Below are 22,436 nucleotides of genomic sequence, written 5' to 3' on the forward strand. Positions count from 1 at the left end.
TTCACAGGTCACCATGCCGAGAGACTCACTAGGGACTATGGGAGTTCAAAGGGGAGATCAGGATGGGCTTCCTAGAGGAGGGGGCATTTGGGTTAGGCCTTGAAGGATGGTTAGGATCCAAGAAGGAGAATAAATTGTCAAGCCAAGACATGCAGACCAAAAACCTGGAGACCTAATTGGAGAATGATGAGAAGGCCATGCTAGCTAGACCCCGGAATGACAAGTAAGGGGACGTGAACGTTTCTAAAGTCTCACCGGAGGCAATGAAGGGTGTTCTGTGTTGTAGGTACATGGGTGCATGCGATGATTTACTTTCTTTTTTTTTTTTTTCGTATTCCCAAAGTAGTGTATGTTCATCATTAAAAAAAAAAAATTAGGAGTGAGATAAGCAAGGGAAAGAAAATTACAAACACCTGAAATTTAAGGATTTTGCATACAGAAAAGGCAGGATCAAATAAGTGTTTTAAGAAGATTAATCTGGCAGCGTTGGTAGAACAGATTACAGCGGGAATATGCTGGAGGCAGGGAGATTTCTCAGGTTATTGCTGTAGCACAGATAAGAGGCAATGAAGACTCGGGCCTCACCCGTTAGCGGTGGGACGAGAGACGCAGCGGCGCGATGTGCTCGCCCCGTCCCTGGGCTACCGCGCATTTCCGCAGCGTGGTGTACGCAGGCCACATGCATTTGCTCAATGACTTCTCCTTTTAAAATCTCAGGGAGCCTCCTGTGTTCAGGCACAAGCCCGGTGCCAGATAGCTGTGCTCACAAGTCTAGGCCTCCCTTCCCATTCTTACAGCTTTAAATGTCATCCTCGGTGTTAATGAAAGCTGGAGATTACGGTTCCAGATTATAAAATGCAGGGCAATTTTAGGCCATTGAAAAGAATGAGTTAATTAAAGAGGGTAATAACCCTCTTAACTGCCCCACCCTTTGCTCTTTCTCCAGACTGCAGGTGGCCTTCCTTGTCATAGTAGAGGAGACAGCTGTAGGATCTATTTTGTTCCCCAGGACTTATCTCCAGGGGCACCGAACACTTTTTAGATGTAAGTCCTAGTTCCAGTGCAGGCATCGTCCTCTCCGTTTGACTTAGGGAGAAGCGGGGCCCCAGAGGGAGCCTAATGAAAGAGACCCAGTTCAGGCTTTGGAATCAGGAAGATTCAGCTCTGAGCCTGGCTCTGTCCCTAACTTGCCCTAGACGCTTAATGTTTCTTATTCTGTGAAATGGGGAGGCCGACGTCACACTGTTCAAGATCATTGATGTTTCTCGCCCCAACCTTTTGCACGCTGGTTGACGTGTTCAATAAATGCGTCGAACTACACTGATAAAGGCTGATGAGCAATTCGGAAGCCGTGTGTGTCGGGTCCCAGGAAGTGCTGCTTCGCTTGGCCTGGTCGCAGGGCCTCCGGGGGGGTGGGGCCGGGCATTTCCAAGGCGGTTAACCTGGGCGGCAGCCTGCCCGATTCTCACCACACCCAGTTCCAGAGTTTGATAAGAAAGCCTGCATCCCCCTCCACCTGGGCCCTGAAGGGTGCTTCTGAATCGTGCCCGGTTCACAAAAAGCCCAAGAAGTTAGGCGCTATCCTCAACCAGGTGGGGTATCCCCAGGCCAAGAACCTGTGTGCGGTGCCGCGAGTGGGGATTCTGAGAGCCCCACGTGGCTAGAGCTTCGGGCAAACAGAGATTTCCGGTTGGCAGAGATTGCTCATCATTTTTTATTCATTCCTCCCCCACTCCTGAATGCTCGCCACCCCCCGCAACTCTGCGCGCTCCCCGTGAATTATTGCTCTGCTGCTGTGTGATGTGATTTCTTCGGAGGCTGCTTAATGCTTCAACTGTCCCCCGCCAGTGTTGATCTTATTGTTTCCCAGAACAATCAAGTGCTTCCGCTGCCCTTGGCAACCTCATCTGGTTCCCGGATCCTCCTCACTGGCCCAAGTCTTGAACTGGAGCAGGGTTGACGGGTGGGGCTGGTCCCAGACAGAGGGAGAACGGAGAGATGGGATTCTTTTGCTTCTAGATCTTGATGTCACTCTCTGCTGAGTCATACAGGGAGAGAGGCCCCTGGGAGAGAGAAGTTGGTGCCCTTGTGAAACGCAGCTGGTCGTTAACCACAGGAAGGTGTGAAGCAGAGGCTGCTCCTCTCGGTTCTGTGGGCCCCGGGGGTCAGTGGTCACTCGGCCATCCACCCCTGGCTGGTGAGGAGCAATGAAGCCGCAATTTAGAAAAAGAGACTCTCAATCCAGCCAGTCTCCTCAACCGAATCTCTGAACACTTGACTTATAGTCATTGCTCAATAAATATTCACTACATCACCTATTCTAACCCAGGCTCTTAATTCTCACTGTTCCCAGATGCAGAAGTCCAGAGAACAAATGGTTTCTCTCGGGAGCCCCTCCCCACATTCCGGGAGAAAGCCTTCCATGGCTTAGCCTTCCATGAAGGAAGAAATCCAGAAGCCTCAGGATCATGAACCCCTCTGCTAGATCATCCACCCCCCAGTTTAATATTTAGGGCAGATTCCTAACATGCACAGAAAGGGAAATAATTGTACATGGAAATGTCAATCTCCAGTGTCAAAGCCCCAGTGATTGACCGACATCTCACTGGGGTCCAATGCTAGAATCATCTGCCTATATGTGGGTATGGGTGTGTGTGTGTGTGTGTTTGTGTGTTTGTGTCTATGCACATGCAGGCAGGGGTGGGGGCAAAATTCTCAAAGTTTAGCATATCTTAGTGACCTCCTTCCTTTTCAGGGACAGGAGGGATCCTTGGCCTTGTCTCTCCTCTTCCTCTGCTCTCTTGGTTCATTGCAACCCACAGACTGAGTTTCCCTGGCTCCTATATCCCTCTCCGTTGTTCAAGCATTTAGGGCCGGGCTCCCAGCTGTCCTCCGGGGATCCTCAGCCTACTGGGTTGTGACTCTGGATGGGTAGTTAATATTTGCACAGCTCCAGGGGAGGAAGGATCAGAAGCACCCTGGAAGGTGCTACTGCCTCTGTGGGTGTGTGTGCCCATGCGCGTGCGTATGTGTGCGGGATGTAGGGAGGAAGGATCTCAGAGACCGAATTTACCAAAGCCTTCAATCTATAAATAATTCGGGTCATGAAGCTCTACAAAAATAAACTTCAGCTAGAATCCTCTCGCACAGCACTAACTGCACAGCTGCAGATACACCCGCCCATCAACTCACCCCCAGGTTCAGTCTGAGCAGCGCCAGGCCTGCCCCACCTCGTCCCCCTTTAAACGTCTACATGTTTCTATGTGTGTGTGCACATGCACACAGACACACATACACATTCACAGAGCACGCAAGCCCTGAGTCCTGAGGCAGAGATAAAATCAAGTAATAAAGGCCTCTTCCAAAGTGACTTCTCGGACATAAAGTGACAAGACCTGCAGAAATTGTTGTCGAGCCCTCAATAAACGCACATCAAAAGTCTCATCTTCTCCAAAACGCTCAAGTCTGAGAAACCAAGTTTCCAAGAAATCTGGGCTCAGACATAACAATAACACTCTTCTACTGACATCACACTTGAAATTAGCCAAAGAACTCACATTTCCACTCCTGCTCATCCATTCAGCCTCCCGCCCAAGGCCTGCCTCCCACCCTGCCCTCCCAGGACCCCCTTGGGCAAACTCCTCTCACATGGGGTAGCTCCTGTGTTTGTGAAGACTGGTTGGCTTGTCCGTTCCCTAGCTCCTGGGGCTTCCTAAGGGGATCTTTCTCCCCCTCGGTGTCCCCAGCGCCAAGCACAGGCCCGGCTCACGGCAGGTGCGTAATAAATGGATATTGGACCGTCCTGAAATGCATAGCTAATAACTCATTTCATTCCCCCAGCATCCTTTTTGTGCCCATAAGGACAGGAGTTCCCACTTTATTTGGCAGCTACAGAAACTATTACGCAAACAGGGGAAGTGACTTGCCTGAGGTCACATAGCCAATTAATGAGAACGTTGGGATTAGATGCCAGCCCTCCAGACAAGAACCGGTGCCTCCCTCTGCATGGTGATGCCTCTCAGACCAATTTGTTTCCTACTGAGAGGCCCAAGAAGAAGAAGATTCCCCGTCGTTTTTCAGCAGCCCTTGCTAAATAAATAAATAAATAAATAAATAAATAAATAAATAAATCTACTTACACTACTAGTACTACTAATAAAGTGATATTGGAGTGACAGGTCCCAAGCTGGGGCTCCATAATTTAGAGCTAAGTATGGAAGAAATTGATGCACAAGCAAAAAGGTTTGGAGGGGCCTACAGGTAAGCCAGTTAATTGGAATTGGATATGCTGATTTGAATTGGATGTTCAAGTAAAGAGGCTGTCATTAATTTCTGCGCCGGCCTAGCTGTGGTTTAAAGGAAAGCACTAATGGGATTACGATTTCCTTCTCATTTAGCAGAGGCCCCTCCCACCCAGAGGGCCAGGGAGTCGTGCGCGGCCCCCCACACACTGTCCCTCACATCGTCCAGCCCCTCCTGTTACCCTCTCTTAGGAGAGTCACAGAGCGCCTGAGATATGGGGCCGGGTGGGGGATCCCCAGCTCTGCCGCCCTTTAGCTGTGTGATCTTGGGAAAGCCACCGGACTCGCCCTGGCCTCAAATTTCCTGCCTGTGAAATGGGAATAATAATGATAACACTTACCTCAGGGGTTCCTATAAGGATAAGACAGTTGATTTTTGTTCTGTACCTTCAATAGCGCTTCCTTAGCACATGGTGAAAGCAATAGCACGGTCGCTGTTACTAAGTTCTTTTTTTAAAGATTTTATTTATTTATTCGTGAGAGACACACAGAGAGAGGCAGAGACACAGGCAGAGGGAGAAGCGGGCTCCCTGTGGGGAGCCCGATGTGGGACTCGATCCCGGGACCCCGGGATCACGCCCTGAGCCAAAGGCAGGCGCTCCATCGCTGAGCCACCCAAGCGTCCCCTGTTATTAAATTCTTGAGGCAAACGGGGTCCTTTGAAAATTCACCCAAGTCTGTGCTACCGCCTTCAGGTAGGGCCACATTGAGCCGTGAAGTGACAGAAGTTATCCTGAGTTCAAACCCCCCCAAGAAGGTTGCAGGGTCCTGCGGCCACTCATGCTGTGGCCAGGGCTCTGTGCAACAGGAATTCTTGCTGGAACCAGCCTGAATCTCCCTGCTTGACAGTGTAGGCACAGTCTGTCTTTTCTCGGTCTCAGTAAAGACTGTCCACCCTCTGCTGCGGCAAACTGGGCCTCTCATCCTACTTTGTGAGCTTTGTCCAAGCAGAATGGCCTCGGTAGCTTCTGGGTGTCCACTGAGGCCAGGCCCTCTCAGGAGAGGAGGAGCCCAACCAGAAAGCCACGTTCAAGTGACTCTCGCACCCCTGTGCGCATCACGTCCCTCCTCTGCCCCAGCTCCTCCCCTGCCCTGTGCAGCTTGGGCCGGTGACACCCTTCTCTTGGACTGGTTTGTGACCTATTTCAGTCCGTTGTGGTCCTTGTGGTCATTGAAACCTGGCCCTGGGGACACACGCTTAAGAGCTGAAAACTGTGTCACAGCAGTTTAGTTATTCTGGGACAGCACAGAATGGATTCGATGTGTTGGATTTAAACATTCCACCTCTGCTGGGGACTCCCAGACCATCACCGCACCACTACCATCCTGTGTCGAGTAAGGATAGAGACAACTTGGAATCTCAGAACTTTCGGAGGCAGAGCAGTCTGGGAAACTGTGCCCTTGGCCCACAGCAGTACCCTGGTCCCCGGTGGCCGTCATGGGGCCCTGTCTCCATCATCAGCCGTGTGCTCTCCTCTGAGCCCCACAGGCTGGAGCCGGGTTGAACCCCAGGTGCACCACTGGCTAGCTGTGAGCCTGGAGTGGAAGAGCTTAGGTGAGGGGAGCTCCAAAGCCCTTCTAGCTCTAGCACTTGCTACTGTGGTTCTCCTGTGACCGGCACCGAGCCGATCGCCTCGGCCTGTTAGGCAGATGGCAAGCCCAGGCACAGAGTCTGGACAGAAACCCAGGGAACCCTGCGTCCCAGACCTATAGTCTGCCCACTTGGGCATGTTGCCCAGAGGGAGTACAGGGCGTTAGGGAGGGAAAGATCTCTGCCGCCTGCTGCCCATTTGGCTTCTCCTGCTCCCTGCCTGCCTGCCAGCTTCCCTGCCACCACCCCATGCCCTTTGAGTCCCCTGCCTCCTGGCCCCATTCTCCTTCTCCTGTGCCCTCCCGCTGGTGTCTCACAGGTCACACAACCTGGAGGCAGAGAGCATGGGATGAGAGAGTAAGTGGAGAGGCACAGACTTCTTGGGCTGTAGTGCTCTTCCCTCCAGGGACTTAGACTGAGTGAAATAGGATCGCTTAGTTCAGGTTCAGTCCCAAGAACAGTTTCTGTTCTGGTTTGGTGTTAGCTTTGACATTTGAGAGTTATGTAGGTTTGATTCTGGCTTCAACTGCGTTATTAAAAGATTGGGGTTGCAGATGGGAAAAAAAAAAAAAAAAAAACCTGCTTAGATCTTTGATTCAGGAAAGTTAATGGCTGGATTGGTCCTAAGTGGGACACAGCAGAGTGTGTGATGATAAGTTGTCTTTGATTCCATTCCAGCTCCAAGCTGGCCGTGGGTACCATCCAGTCGCGGGGACCACCGAGGGAAGGCCAGACTTGCGGCATTCCTCCTTCTGACTTTGTGTCCAGGTGCTGCTGGGGAGGCAACCAGGTGCCCAGGCTTGTGGGGAGGAGGCCGCCCCAGCTGGCAGAGGGCTCACTAGCCTCCCCCGGCAGGGAGATCTTGGGTCGGGCCTGAGGGAGGGTGTGGTTCCACGGCTCCTGGGGCTGAGCAGTACCTCGAGGAGCTCCAATCTCCCTGAAGAAGAGCAGCTGTCATAGGGAGGGTGATGAGAACCACTGGACCCTTTTCCCTTCAAAGGGACAAACAGAGCCTGAACACCCCCATATAATGGAGACAGGAAACCCAGGTCAAGCCAGCCAGAAGCCATGCAATTGCATCTTCTCTTTACTTTCTGCAATAGCCCAAGAATTTTTTTTTTTGACTAGAAACTACTATATTTCTGGAAGGATCTCAAGGAAATTTCAGATCTGCCCATCTAAGAGAGATTGCTGCAGCTTCGTGTGTGGGGGGAACCTTCTTAATTGTGCAGCATTTTCGGAGGTAGGGGCCCTTCCCTCTGGTTGAATCCATAATCATACTTGCACCTGGGTAGAGGGTAGTACCCTCAGTCTCATGACGTCATTGCCGACCGCAGCGTCTTCCTTCACCCTCTGAGAATGAATTCAATGACTCCCCCCGCCCCTCTCAAGCCCCTTCCCCTGGATGCAACAGCTTTGAACATAGGAAGCCACTAGCTAGGCAGAAAAAGGGCAAAGGGGAGTTTGCTGTGGCATCAGGCCCCAAGCTTGGCCCTTGGGATGACTAAGTCTCGGTCCTTGCCCTCAGGAGCTCCTGGTGTGGGAGAAACAGGCAGAGGGAAGGGTATGGTTAGAAGTACAAGAGAAAAATGAAAGGGAATGCAGAGAGGCAGCCCGAATCCTACTGTCTTCCAGAGAAAATGCCTTTTGACCTCACTTTGATTTAGCACTAGAGTTCATGAGACTTTATCAGCTGGTTCAGGGTTCATGTCCTTTCAACAAGTATTTCTCAAGCATCCCCTTTGATCCATCACCAGCTAGGTTCCCGAACCCATTCTAGTCCTCCGAGGGTTATTAGAGAAATAGAAAACACATCCCTGCCTTCACAGTGTTGACAGACTTACGCACGTGTGAGACAATTAGAGAACAATGAGAATGGATCGTCAATACGTGGTAGCTAGTACGTATACAATGAACAGATCAATTGATTATAATCCTGAGACAAAATGTCTAATAGAAAAAAAAAAAGGCATCGGGGTGATGAGCAATTAGAATGGTGGTGAGATTAGGGGAGGCCTCGTAGAGAAAATAGGGTTCGAGTTAGAGGGGTTTTGAGATGGGCTGAGGACAGAGGAAACAAGTTGGGGTGGGGATTGGTGGTCAGCTGTGCTGTTGGGAACAAGAAACCTGAAGGCAGGAGCATATTCAAACCGAGGACTCCTGGATGCCAGCTTTTTGTAGGACCTTAGGACTGTCTTCTGCTGAGGCTACACAGAGCTGAATTCTTTTCTTTTTTTTTTAAAGGTTTTATTTATTTATTCATGAGAGACACAGAGAGAGGCAGAGACACAGGCGGAGGGAGAAGCAGGAGCCAATGTGGGACTCGATCCTGGGACCCTGGGATCATGCCCTGAGCCAAAGGCAAGACACTCAGGCACTGAGCCACCCAGGCGTCCCTACACAGAGCTGAATTCTACACAGGGCTTAGACTAGCCCTGTCGAACCCCCCCAGACCAGCCACGTCCACATCACCTGGGAATTTGTTGGAAGTGAGAATTCTCCAGCCTCATTTCCGCTGAATCAGAAACTCCGGGGGCGGGCTCAGCTGTACATTTTCCCAAGACCCCGAGGTGACTCTCAAGGCATGCTGGTTTGAAAACCGCTGGACTCCATCGCTGCTTCTAGACCTTGGCTGCTCATCAGATTCACCTGGGGAGCTTTGAATCCCAAAGAAGATGCCCGGGCCCCACCCACAGAGGTTCTGATTAACGGATCCGGCTCTGGCATTCGTATCTTTTACAACTCCCCAGATGATTCCGATGTGCAGCCAGGGCTGAGAAGCAGTGAACTTGATGGTGTCCGAGTCCTTTCTGACTTATTATCTAGACCTGGGCTCTGAGAGTCTGAGCCAGGATTCCTGGCCCCTGCCAAATCCCAGGGTGAATTTGCACACATGCAGGGGATATATTTGGGGTCAGAAAGTCCTTCCTGAGAGTCTAAAATCTTGAATCTCTTGATTCCCAGCTTTTTGATAGTTGATAGGATTGTTTTACCCCACCTGAGACAGAAGTACTGCAATCAGATATTGAGTCTCCTACCCCAAACACCAGAAAGTGTGTGCAAGCAAGCACACACTCACACACACACACACCCTCCACAAAGTGCTGTCAATTTATGTAGACACACGCAACAATAACCACATCGGAATATTCAGAATCGCTCCTAAGGGCACATATGCACACACAAATGAACCCATCATCAGAAATGGGACAGACCCAGCACACTCAGACCACTTGGACAGGATTTCTCTTGCTGGAAGCTGGGCTGCTTGAACTGAGAAGCACCTCTACCGTCCCTGAAGCCTGGTCTGGTTCAGAGTAGCAACTGGGGATAGGGTGGGGGATTATCTTCGGGAAAGCGACCTGCCCGAGGCTGAAACAGGTAATCCCACGGGGGACTGCTGAGTATGGATGCTGAGGATGCCTTGTTTCTTTTGCAGATTCGAGCCGATGGTCCCCCCCATGGAGGGGTCCAGTACGAGATGGTCTCTGTGCTCAAAGACGGAAGCCCGATCCTCCGGGACATGGCCTTCTCCATTGATCAGCGCTACCTGTACATCATGTCTGAGAGACAGGTAAGTGCTGACATCAATCCTTTCTTTTGGAAGCCCAGGAGTAACTGATAACCTGTGACCTTTTGTTCAGAAACTGTTCCATCTAACAAGAGAGACCTCTGGGCTGGCTGCTTGGGGGTCTACGAGGAGGCAGAGTCCTTGGAGACTTTTTCAGGGAGCCAGAGAGAAGCAGCCAGGCCAGCCACTTCCCGGAGGCTTCTCTCTAGGCCACAGCCCCTGTCTCAGTGTGTGATGAACAGCCCCGCAAGAACAGGCCAGACTGCATGGAGCAGCTTGGTGTGATTAGGAGGTAGATTTACGGCTCCCGGGCCCACAGAGTCTGCTGCTCAAGGGAGCCAAAGAAGTGTAAATAATCCAGGCCTCCTGGCTGGGCCTGATCCTGGGAGAGACAGACCCAAGATAGGGCCCCAGAAGGAGATAAAAATCGTGGCCTGAGTCACAGTCTGATGCCAGTAGGAGCTGGCCAACTCTGGGAAGCCAAAGTCGACCTGGGAAATAGACTTCTACCCTCTGCAGGGTAACAGTGAAGCAGGTGCGCCGCCTTCTCTGCTGGAGCATTATTCCCCCCAAAGTGTTTTTGCTCTGAATGTATGTGAGCAAAGAGAAGGTAAATGCAGGTGAGCCATGGTGATGGGCAAGAGAAGCAGGGAAAATAGCGGATTCACAAATTAATGGAGATACAGAAAGCCAAGCAAAGACCTTTAGAGAGGCTGGTTCCTTCCATTCGTTCAGTCAGTGGTGTCTACAGTTGTTCAGCAGGAGCAGTGGTCTTAGCATTGACCTGAACATGGCAGGTAAGAGAAAAGGCCCAAGAAGGAGAAAAAGGGTTGTGAATCTGTCTTGGTGGCCAAAGTCCCTGCCTTGGACTAAACAGAAATGTTGGGCTAGAAGACCAGTGAGCGTTCACGAGGTGCCTCCCAGCTCATGAGTGTTTGTCATTCCCAAAATACCCTGCAAAGATTCCAGGTGTACTCAGCGAGCAACATCTTGCCCAGAGTCCTCTTGTCCTCTTTTTTTTTTTTTTTTTGAATGTAAGAATTCTGAATCCCCGGATGAGAGAAGAGTGGAAGGAAGAAGGAAGAGACAAATGGGCACATGATGGCATTAAGGGAAGCAGTGAGGCAGCTCTAACTCAAAAACTGCTTCTTCAGAACAGATGACACTAATCATATGCAGATTGCATGCAAATTATATATAGATCCTCTTGAACCCACCTGTCTTTTTACCTTCTTTCATATGACCCCTCAGTTGAGGCATAAACTGCAGGTGCAGATGGGAATTTGGTGGAGCTGGAGGAGGCTTAGCCTAACCTACAGTGGGTAAGACAGTCTTGGAAATAAACAATGATGTCGCATTCTAATAAAACAGCCTGTGGGCCCTAACAAAGTCCCTTTCTGGGAATATATTTACCAGGAACAATGTGCTGGGGAAACATCAAAATGAATGGGACTTGGCTAGCTACCTTCAAGCTGCTTACAATCTAACAAGGGAGAGAGACAGGTAGCCAGTTATCTGTAACATCCCATTGAAGCCTGTCACTACTCTGTCTTTCCTTCCTGTTCTTCTCTATTTATGGACATAAGGCTATTTCTTTTTTTTTTTTTTTAAGATTTTATTTATTTATTCATGAGAGACACACGCACACAGAGAGACAGAGACACAGGCAGAGGGAGAAGCAGGCTCCATGCAGGGAGCCTGACGTGGGACTCGATCCCGGGTCTCCAGGATCGGGCCCTGGGCTGAAGGCGGCGCTAAACCGCTGAGCCACCCGGGCTGCCCATAAGGCTATTTCTTAAACAAAAACAGTAGATGCTCACCATGCAAATTCAGGCAATACACACAGAAAAGAAAATAGCAATGAGTCCCCAGACGGGACTACCCAAAATGTAACACCATGTTAACATTGGGTAAACACCATTCTAGACACTTCTGCAGGGCAATCCTCAGACAGAGGGCTGGATGGATAGATGGCGGTCCAGATAGGTGGATAAAATGGTGGTCAGAGGGATCCAACAGACCCACAACATAAGTGATATTTTCAGAACACGTTATGGGTGGTTGAGGACCAGGCAGGTAATTCCGGGTAAAAGCACTCGCTTGGGTTTTCTGAGTCCGGTGCCGTGGAAGAGCACTGCCAGCAAATAGAAGTGACCAGTGAGGACTTAGTGGAGCTGAGAAGATGCCAAGGCTCATATTTTGGCTGCATATCTGTTTCTCAAATGGGATGCTTTCTGAAATTACATTCAAAATGTGGCCAAAGGAGAGGGGCCTGATCCAGAGCTGGAGGCCAATGAGTGGCCTTCGGGAACTCAGATGACCCGTTGAGATCATATCCGGTGTCACCTCCAAGAGCATCAGCCCTGGCTCAACCAAGTGTCCACACAGCTTATATCTAAGTGTCCTGGCCTTTGTCCTCCTCTTCAGCCACAACTGTATGGTTCTTGTTATAATCTGCACCCAACAGGGAGGGGCTCGGCGGTAGCCAGTCACACTGAGCAGGTATGAGAAGAATTTGGGGTTAATACCATGGGGCTGTCTCCAATCAGGTGAGATATTAGTCCAGAGAGCTCCCCATGCCAGGTGGAGCTGTGATCCGTGGGCAGAGTCTGAGGGGGATTTGTGGCAGAGCTCTGAGACCTGTCACCCCGAGAGCTGTAAATCATGTAGAAATAGGTAGCTAGGTGATTCCACCTGGGGCTGGGCGCAGGGATGAGGGCCAAGAACAGCTCAGGAGGCCCATCTGTCTCAGGCCAAGCAGCTGAGTACAGCTCGGACATGTTTCAAGAAACAGTTTCATGTGTGGAGATGAGGATGGAGTCGGTTGGCTTGGGTTCTAGTCCAGTGGTTGCTAAATCTGGAAGCATGACCCTCTCCCAGGTCTGGTTTCCTCCCTCATGAAATAGAGGAGCTGCTTCAGGTACTAGGATTGTCCCTGAAAAAAAAAAAAAAAAAATTTAAAAAAAAAAAAAAAAAAAAAAAAAAGGATTGTCCCTGAAGTCCAAAACTCTGATTTGGATCCTGTCTTAACATTTCACAGCCACGTGGCTTTAAACTAGTCACTTGGCCTCACCATGCCTCACAGGGGTCAAACGTGAGGCTCAGCAGAGGGGAGTTTCTTCCTCACTGCCTCCCATGCCTCACAAACCCATGTCGTGGAGCTTCTGTATGGCCACTTCTGGCTCTCAGGCCTTTATGATTCTGGCTCAGGAAGGTGGTGACCATGAGTGATGATTAAGGGGAAATGAAGTGGTCGCGTGGTATAGCCGGTGTCCTCAGGATGAGCCCCGAGGTCTGTGTCCTAGTCCCAGCCCACCTCTAGCTAGCTGGGTAGCCTGGACTCTTAGGTTCTCAGAGGTTCAGTTTCCTCTTTTTAACCATATAGTTAATAAATCTAACTCTAGACTCCCTTTCATATTAAAGAGGCCTGTCTAAGGTATGTCTTGGGACTGAGGCTCTTGTCCATCTCCAGAAGACCACACCAACACTACAGCGGACAGGCCTGAGGTTAGACCAAACGAAGAACTTTTGGAACAAGAGTTCTCTGAGGCCGTGGGTGCCCACAAGAATGTCTTCCCTGAAGGGTGGACACTGCGGAGAGGGTGGAAAGCCTGGTGGGTTATGGATAAGAGTATTCCTGTTTTAAGGCAGTGATTGAAGACTTCAGAGTTCCCTGAAAGACCTGAGACCTCAAAAGACATCATGAGAATGGGGCTTCCCATCACTTTATAATAAATCTCTGAGCAGCCTGCTGTCACCCTGGCCTTCACCTCTTGTCCCTACCTCTTGTCCCTCTGTCCCCTTCCTGCTTCCCTGGAACATGACACCTGTTGCACCTTTGGCACCACGTGAGTGTAGAATCGAGCCTCTGGTCTCCAGTTCAGGCTAAAGAGGTTTGCATCTCCCTACAGAGCTAGAACGATCCAGTCCAGCTCATTCATCGTCTCTCCCTCCCTCTCTCTCAGTTAATTACACGTAATTAAGAAATAGAACTAGTAAGAAGTGTTGGGTCGCTAGTGCCACTGCCTAACAAGCGGCTGTTAATGGACTGTTAATAGATCCAGGGCTGGCCAGTCCCAGGGGAACATTTGGGAACTGATTTCCCAATCCTGCTAATTGCCCAGGTGCCCCACGGACAGGATGCCTGGCTCTTCCCTAGAAAGTCCGCCCCGGCTTCCTCAGCAGCAAATGGGCAGATGCGATGGGTGTGAATACACGTCCTCCCGTAGCCTCAGCGTCTAATGGAAGTCAGACAGCAAGGCCGGGGGAAAGTCAGGCTACGAGCCAAGGGCAAAACTGAGGGAGAAGATGAAAAGAAACTTGATAGCCCCAGTTTCCACCCAACTTGTCAGGTTGGCCACTCCCAGATAAAGAATATAACTCTGTACTCAACGTGGATGGGAAAGAGTATGGGTATGGAAGCAATTATTCTATTTTATACTTTAATTAGTTTGAATTAGCAGAGGGAATAGAGGCATAAAATGATCCAGCGAAGGGTGAAATGGAAAAAGGGAGTCACAGTGGAGAATGGCTCTGTGCAGGCTGGAAAGGGCCTTGGGAACAGCAGATTGGTTGGCGATGGGGGTGCGGGTGCGTGTTGGGCTGGGTGGGGGCCTGGGACGCTGCTCTCTATCTGGGGGCCTGGGAAGGCACTATAGCATAGTGGCTAAGAGCCGGAGCCTGATAGACTAAACTCCATTTCACCCATGGCCACTTGCTAGGTGTACAGGCTTGCGATCTCAGGCCGCTAAACCTCAGGTTCTTCATCTGTATAATGGGCCGAGGGGTGGTAACGGCGATGTCTGACACATAGTGCTTGTGGTGTGCGGTATGATTATTATCATATTGCTGTCAGTCTAATAATATATTAGAAGTTTTCTGAGACCCCGGAAAAGGCTAGAAGCCTGTCCTCTGAAATTATGGCTGGGACAGAGTTCCCAAGCCAAGCACCTCCAACCTGCCATTCCTGCTGCTCCCTCCCAAGGGACGGCTCAGAAGCCTGTGGCCTGGCCCAATGACAGCATCAGGCTAAGTCGCTCATAATCTGCTATTTATTTTTAAAATCCAGGAATGTGCCCAGCAGACTAAACAGTCCCGCTCTCCTTGATATAGGCAGAGGCAGCCCCGGGCCCAGATGTGAGGCCCAGGAGGCCAGTGTTGCAGGCATCTGTGGAGAGAAGGGAGGGGAACCCTGGGCACCGGTCAGGCCCCAGGCCTTCAGGGTCCTGCCTGGCTGCATGTGTGGACACCTGGCCAGAAAGGGGCTACCCAGGGGGTGCTTTTCATTTCTGGCCTCCCCAGGTAAGGAAACCATGTGTCAAAAGATGGGGCTGCTGTTCTCCAAGTAATGAGCACTCAGATCCCAGTCCTGAGTGACCTTGTGTTGGTCTTGTCACTTATTGTTACTTAGCAAATCACTTCAAAATTCTGCGACATGAAACAACCATTTCAGGGGCACCTGGGTGGCTTAGTCAGTCAAGTGTCTGCCTTTGGCTCAGGTCATGATCCCGGGGTCCAGGGATCAAGCCGTGCATGGGGCTCTGCTCAGTAGGGAGCCTGCTTCTGTCTCTCCCTCTGCCCCTCACCCTGCCTGTGCTCTCTGTCTCTCTGTCTCTCGCTCTCAAATAAATAAATAAAATCCTAAAAAAAAATTTAAAAAAACCAACCATTTTATTATGTTCACAAACTATGTAAGTCAGGGACCCAAACGTGGTACATGGAAGGGGGCTTGTCTCTTTTCTACAACACAGATGACTTGGGGTGCTTAGAATTCTAGGGACTAGAATCATCTGGAAGCTTCTGTCTGGGAACTAGAAGGCTGGGCTCAGCTGAGACTGTTGACCAGAGCGCTTTAGACAAGGCCTTGCCATGTGGCATGAGCCTTCCTCACAACACGGTGGCCTCAAGACGTCTTGAGCGTGGCAGGTCGTGGCAGACATAGCAGCTCAGGGCCCAGAGCGTGAGCATTCCCACAGAAAAGGTAGAATTATTGCCTTTTTGAAGCCACATTGCCTCCTCGCCTACCTTCCTCTTCACCTCTCTAGCACCAATAACCTCAGGTGATTCTGATTTGGTGGCCCATGAGCATGCTTGGAGGAGACAAGGCTCAGGCAAGATAAATCCACGGTGTCCTGACCCCCGCCCCCAGGTTCATGAAAACACAGACCATCAGAGCTGGCAAGGACCATAGGGATCACACATCCTGACCCCACATGAGAACAGGGAGGCCCAGAAGGCATCCCAGCAGGTTAGCTGCTCCTTCAGTGTCATGCAATGCCCGACACCCAAGTGTGGAGTCATCGGAGCTGGCTTGACTTCCCAAAACTCACAGGGACGTGCCAGAAGCTTGAAAGCCTACTGTTGATCTGCTGAAGGTTGCCTGGTCCTAAATGCAGCTCACATTAACGTGGGCTCTGAAAGTGCTTCAGGCGAGCCTTTGAGGGAATCCATCAGGAGCGGGATCACACTGCCCGGAAATTGCCCAGACAGTGGCACACGGTTTTGAAGGGTTCTCCTGGCCCGTGTCTGTGCAGCAATATTACAGCAGCCCACTGGGGGCCCCGCCTTGGCTACGCGGGGCCGCGGTGACTTATCCCCTAGACAGGAAATGGACTTTTTAACTACCCCCGCCTTAAGTAATTCAAGAGAGTCAGAGCAAGAAAAACCTTGGCCTGGAGTTAATAGAAACAAAAGTCATTTGGAAAGACAGCAAAGCCATCCTTCTCTGAGGAGCTCGTGGGCAGGAGAGACCCCTTCCCTGGTCCTCGGTTCCCTGCCTTGGTGGAAGCTGTGTGCTGGGTGGGGAGGACGAACAGAGGGACGGGGTGGGGGGCACCCCTCCAGCCTACCAGCCCAGAGCCTCCAGCCGCCTAACCAGAGAACTAATTTTGGTTTCCTTGGGTTTGGGGCAGGGCCTACGTACTGCAAACCTGGACCTCGTACCCCAAACAAGCATTTTCAAAGGGCCTATCTGGACTCCGAAGGAATAGTCTCCTACCTGCGTCCAGAGCCACTGAGCTGCTGAACCCCGAAGGCATCTGAGGGCTTGAGGCAGGGAAAGGAAAAAACGTGGGGAACCACACTTCCAGATGTTCCCTGCGCGTTTATTTGGACATCTCAGACTATTATTTTGATTGTGCACATTTGTTTAGTCCAGGCGATAAGGCTTCCCAGGGTGCGGGCAGAGCGTGCCAAGGTGTATTTTTACAAGGCACCGCGGGGCTCAGTGACGGGGGCCCCCCCTCTGCCGGGCCTGGAGCCTGGGCTGCGTGGCGGGGGGAGTTGAGGATGTGAGCAGGCTGGACTGCAGCGGAGCCTGAGGGGCTTTGGGGAGAATTATAGAGTTTGCGGATTAGGAAAGTGAGGATAAGCGAATTTCGGCTGCACTTTTGTTTTCCAATGTGTCACTTTCAATCCAAGTCTTTGATGCACATGTGTTTCTGGTTAAGGACACGGGACCCCAGTGTGGTCCAGGAGCTGAGCTGCTCGTATCGGTGCCTTTCCCAAGGAAGAGCAGAAGCCTGCCTCCTGGGGGACGGGGTGCCGCAAAAGGTGACCACCCCAAGCCTGGGTTTTGATTTTTCCTTCTTTCTCCCTCCCACGCCCACCCCGCCCCCCCACCACCACCATTTCAAATGTTGGGGAACAGAGGCTGACACAGAGCTGATTCCCTGGCTATTAATATTCTCATTGGAACATTTTTATAATAAATATTTTCACATGAGAGAAAGGAAATGCAAACCCACCCTATTAATCAGACGCTTGGCTTGTTGTATTTAAGAGAGAAAACTCCAGCCTCTTATTTTAAAATCCTCTGGTTTGGAAAGAAATGATTGAACACAATGCCCAGGCTGGGAGAACTAGTGCCAAAAAAACTCATTTCTCTAAATGGGCAGGGGGGCTGGAGACTTTCTCTAATCCTTGGCAAGGGATTTGATTTCTCTTTCTAGGCAGGTAGACCTGAACACTGACACTCTGACTGCCCAGGATGATGTTCCTGTGACCGAGAGATGGGAAATCATAGCGTCTCAATACCCGCAGGAAACCCACCCCCCTTGTTTTAAAAGGCGAAGAGACTGACGCCCAGGGAGGGGTGTCACTACCTGGCGTCTTCCCCTGCATGACCAGGAGAAGCAGAATTAATCCTCATTAACCTGGCGCAGCTCAGCACTCTTTTCCCAACTTGACAACGGCCTCATGGGCACAGGCGAGAAAGAAAACTGGTTGCCTTTAAAGACTTTCAATTAAAAAAAAAAAAATTAAAAATAACCTGGGCCCAAGGGAGTCACTGAAGATGTTCCCAAGGGTCAAATTAAAATAGGGAGAGATTTGCATGTCATTTGCATGCACAGACTCATTCACTCAACAGACCGTTAAGTGTCCACCATGTATAATGCATTGAGCTGTCCACGGACAAGCCATTTGCATATGCAGATGTGGCTAGGGCAGCCCTTGTAAGGAATAGTCCTAGTCCGGCCAAATGTTAGAAGCGGGGCTGCCTGAATAGGGGCACCCTCCTGATTTCTTTCTGCTCTTTTCAATGCAACGGCAGCCCTGGGCTCTGTGCTCTTGTGGAGCAATAAATGAAATAGCATCCCTGCCCTCAGGGGGTCTCATTCTGGTGGAGGAGAAGGACGTGTAGATAAATCTCACTATAAAGTGAGCAGAGAGGTACGACGCGCTCAGCGACGGAACTAAGTCATGCCAACCAGGGCGAGACCTGTCCTTGTCCTTCCCATCTTGGGGACGTTCGCACAGAGGACTCACTGTCTCTCTGACACAGCAGTTCAGAGCGCGCCGGACCTCAGAGATTACCGAGTGAAGAGCAGCAGCCTTTTCTTTCTAGATGAGGACAGGAGTCCCGAGGGGGGACTTGACTCCTGAGAAGGGAAGGTCTACTAGCCCGGAATGTGAGGAAGCGGATCGTGGGGGTGGCGGGCTCTAGACTCGGCCTTCCTGCCAGGCCTCGAGTCCCGGCTCCACTGCGTACTGCTGTGTGAACCCTGGGCAAGTCGCTTTACCTCTCCGTGCTTCAGCGGCGGCGTCTGTAAAATGGGCATAATTATGGCATCTGCTTGAGGATTAAATCAAATGGATTGATACATAAAAAGCTCTCTGCAAAGTGTCTGGCACGCAGCACCTACCTGCTTAATAAATGTTGGTAGTCGTAATGATAGGTTTACGATCGTGTCCGGGGCACCGTCGCCAGGCCCAGCCCTGCAGATCATGCTCTGCATAGAGCCACACCTAAAAAAGAAACGTAACCACCTTGCCTCGCCTCTCAGCTCTACTCTATTTAAGATGTGTTGAAATCCAACTAACATTTAGGTTGTGTTTTTCTGGTTTTCGCGTCCGAACATGACCTCAGCGAATCCCACAATCCCATGGGAGAAGTAGTATTGTCCTTGCCTCTTTTAGAGATAGGAAAGCTGAAATTCAAGTCTGGTTAAGTAATTTGCCCAGAGCCACCCAGTTGGCTGAGAGCAGAGCTAGGACTCCACCCTACCCATCTGAAGCCAAACCCACCCCTCCAGCTTCTGGAGATGATGCCCCCTGGCTGCCACCTGTGGGCGTGAGGCACCTGCCCTCCTGCTCGCTCTCCACCAGGTTCCAGATCAAGGGAAAGGCCTAGCAGTGGCTTCGAAGGCTTCAGGGAACCAGCACAGACTCGCAAGTCCTCCTCTGACACCCCCAAGGGCACTGGAGCAGGGCCTTGTTTTGTTCACTAAACCAAAAAAGGAAGTAGAGCACTGCCCAGGGCCTTACCTGGAGAGTCACCGGAGATGGCTCTGGTGGTCAGAGTGCATGGAGAGAAAGGGCCAGTCCTGGGGAAGGCAACTGCCGCTGTTTGGCCTGTGCAGGAGCCCATGCGCTCCATGTGGACTCCTTACAATGTTTGAAAGGCAGGTATCATCACCCCCACCTGACACACGAGGAAGGCTCAGCAAAGGTTAAGGGACCAGAGCAAGACCCTTCATGGCACTCCTAGGAGGCAGGGCTGGGGTGGAGGTGCAGGTCTGTGTGGTCACAAAGCTCCTGAGCTACTGGCCCTCACCCCACCACCAAGGAGGCCTAGTGGGTGATGCCATGACTCCCTTGCACCCTCTCCACCCCTATCCACAGCTGGCCATCTTTGCAAGGAGAGCAGGTCCAGAACACATGAGGCCCCAGCACCACCCTCACTGGGGACTTCTTGGGCTCTAGACGGCCTTCCGTGCTTGCCGCCTTGACTCATCCAGCCCCGCAGTGACGCCCCAGATCTCCGTAGCCTGCCTTTTCGCTCCTTCCCAGAGCTCTCTCGTGCTCCCCGTGTTGAGTTTCTGTAATTGAATGTGTTTTATTTAGACCATAACATTTAGTGCCACTTTGGATTTCCAATTAGGCTTCAATCAAACGCCGAGAGTCTGATTCGTTTTGTTGTTTTGATCAACACAAAAGATGGCAACATCAGAGGAGCCGTCGTGAAAAGTTATTTCCATGCACTGATGAGTAGGACAGTTGCTATGATGTGAAGATTCAGCTTCGGAGGTGCCAAGAGATGCACCGGGCGCCCGCGAAGGGGGGAGGGAGGAAAGGGAAATTCTGTGAACCCTTCCACGGAGCACAGTTTGAAGTTCTGAGGCGCACAGCCCATTCTCCACGTGCCTCCCCCTCGCCCACAGAGAGGGTGGGACATGGGTGCTGGGTGTTAGGCCACTTGCTGAGGCTCCTTCATCTGTGGGCTGGGGTTCTAGGTGCCCATGCAGGGGAAAAGGGAGCTAGGTCCCACTCCTGCTGGCTGTTTGTACAAATGGCTCAGGCCTTTTATGCAGGAGATGTTCCATGAACATGGGGGTCCCATGAGATGGGAAGCTGACCTCGGGTTGCTTGCAGATCAGCCTGGGCTGTGCTCACTGCGGGGGAAAGCAGTTCTGTGCTCCTTCTCCTCTGGCCTGCTTGTTTCCAGAGCCCCACTTGCCTGCATTTTCCAAGCTGGCCCTTTGATCTTTCTGTAGCCTGCCCAGCTCAGGGACCCCAAGTCCCGAGTTCATGGTTTGCACTGCCCCACGGTTAAATTCCCAGAGCCTTTGCCACTCCACAAGGAGCAACCTCACTCCCCCTCCTGGTTATTCCCACTCACTCCCCGCTTCTTCAAACAGGTTGGGGTTTGAAATGCGCAGCAGGTGAAGGTGTGTCATCGGCTGTTGGTGGCTTAGCAAACAGTCTGGGTTCAGCCTCTGTCCCTCAAGTAATATTTAATGAGAAGAGGGAGATGGGCAGACATGAGAGTCGAGCAGAAAGAAGATTGGAAAGAGAAAAATGAACAGAGCGGAGAATGCCGTCTTAGTTAACCACTCAGCTTCCGAGCAATTTATCAAACAACCTTTGAGAACCTACCGTGAGCACAGAGTTCATCCTGACAAAAACCACACATATGCCAGGGAAACAGGAGTGTGATACAGTATGCAGAGTGCTGGGGATGCCTGACAGGTGCTACCCAACAGTCTATGAGTCAAGGAAGGCTTCCTGGAGGAGGTGTCGTTCTAGGTGACTCATGAAAGGAGAGGAGCTCACCAAGTGGAGCAAAAGGCAAAGGAGGATTTCTCAAGTGAAGGAAAGCACAGCGGCATGAAAGAGGTCAGCGTATTCAGGGACTGGTCCCCCCAATTTGTTATTGTTGGGGCTGAAGGAAGGCAAGGGTTCGGAGGTTTCAGTGTTCAAAGAATATCCGTGGCACACAGGCAGCGAGCGGACTTTAGTTGGACACACCCGCCTGCCACAGTCCTTGGGAAAACCTCTCATGCACCAAGCACCCAGTGTCTTAATAAACACTTGTTGAAGGTTAGGAAGAGAGGGCGAGGAAGACGGGAGACAAGAAAAGAGACAGCATGTGGAAAGGAGACACTGAAGGATAATGCAAAGAGCTCATCTCTGGGGACAGATCGGCCTGTGTTCAAGTCTTGGCTCTGCTGTTCTTCGGCAGGGCCTGGCTCATCCTCTCTAAGCCTCAGGTTTCTTTTCTTTTCTTTTTTTTTTTTTCTTCAAAGATTCTATCTACCCAATTCATGAGAGACACAGAGAGAGAGGCCCAGACACAGGCAGACGGAGAAGCAGGCTCCCTGCGGGGAGCCCGATGCAGGACTCGATCCCAGGACCCCGGGATCACACCCTGAGCTAAAGGCAGATGCTCAGCCACTGCGCCACCCAGGCACCCCTAAGCCTCCGTTTTCTTCTCTGTAAAGTGAGGGACGCAGTAAGACCTGCCTTATTAGGGCTGCTGAGCTGAAGGGACAGGTCCCTGCAAAGTGGCTGGGACAGAGCAAGAGCCAAACCCTGCAGGCAGCCCCAGCTCCACCCTCTTCCTACTCCCCGGTTAACTCACCAGCTCCCTGGTTCACTACCACTGAGCCCCCCATAACTAACACGTTGCTCATTTTTCTTCCTTAAGTCATCTGCCAGTTGCATCTATTTCTAGCCTCTGTCTTAGGAGACAAGAATAAGGAAGGGAAACAGATAACTGCAGAGGCTCATTTGCCAATTGTCAGCTCCTGCCGTCAGCAGAGCTCGCTGCCTGCTTCTCCCTGGGTGCCTGAAAAAATCACTGTGACCTTTTATTTACTGGTTGATCTAGTCAGCTCAGGTCTCTCCGCCTCCCCCCTCCCCTCCAGCCCACCCTCCACCAGCCCAGCGCCAGCTTCCTGCCTCCCGTGCCCCCCATCCCACTGCAGGGTGGGCATGCTCTGCTGGTCTCTCAGAACCTCCCTGGCTTCATGATCAGATTCTTAAAAACCTGTGGGCACAGACGAGACGAGGGGAAGCGGAATGACCCATCTTTTCTGCTCCGTGCATCCACCAGGGGCGATTTTTGCCTCTGATCCTTTTCCGCAGGCCTCCTCTTCATTCCCATTTCGCCAGGGAGCCAAACTGAGGTAGGTTTAGGCCAGCAAGTGACACGCCCCAGAGGGAGTGACTCCGTGAGTCGCAGAAGTCCCTC

The 22,436-nt window shown here is 51.3% G+C and overlaps 1 protein-coding gene and 1 long non-coding RNA gene across 4 annotated transcripts in view; one reads left to right on the forward strand and one right to left on the reverse strand.

Annotated features, from left to right (window-relative positions):
* PLXNA2 (plexin A2) overlaps positions 1-22,436 on the forward strand; it is a 206,308-nt gene that overhangs the window by 85,998 nt on the left and 97,874 nt on the right. For 2 of the 3 annotated variants that reach the window (XM_072831217.1, XM_072831216.1), the window contains exon 4: positions 9,332-9,466. In XM_072831217.1, coding sequence (XP_072687318.1) covers positions 9,332-9,466 — 135 coding nt within the window. Of the gene's footprint in view, positions 1-9,331; positions 9,467-17,412; positions 18,541-22,436 lie in introns of those variants that run through there. The other variant, XM_072831218.1, reaches the window with a different exon arrangement.
* LOC140635919 (uncharacterized) lies at positions 1,464-19,483 on the reverse strand. The gene is made up of 4 exons (XR_012033268.1): positions 19,229-19,483; positions 18,607-18,709; positions 3,927-4,089; positions 1,464-2,194 (listed from the first exon to the last, which is right to left on the reverse strand). It is a non-coding gene; the product is annotated as an uncharacterized lncRNA (long non-coding RNA).

The sequence above is a fragment of the Canis lupus genome, chromosome 6 (assembly GCF_048164855.1).
Source record: "Canis lupus baileyi chromosome 6, mCanLup2.hap1, whole genome shotgun sequence".
NCBI lineage: Eukaryota > Metazoa > Chordata > Mammalia > Carnivora > Canidae > Canis > Canis lupus.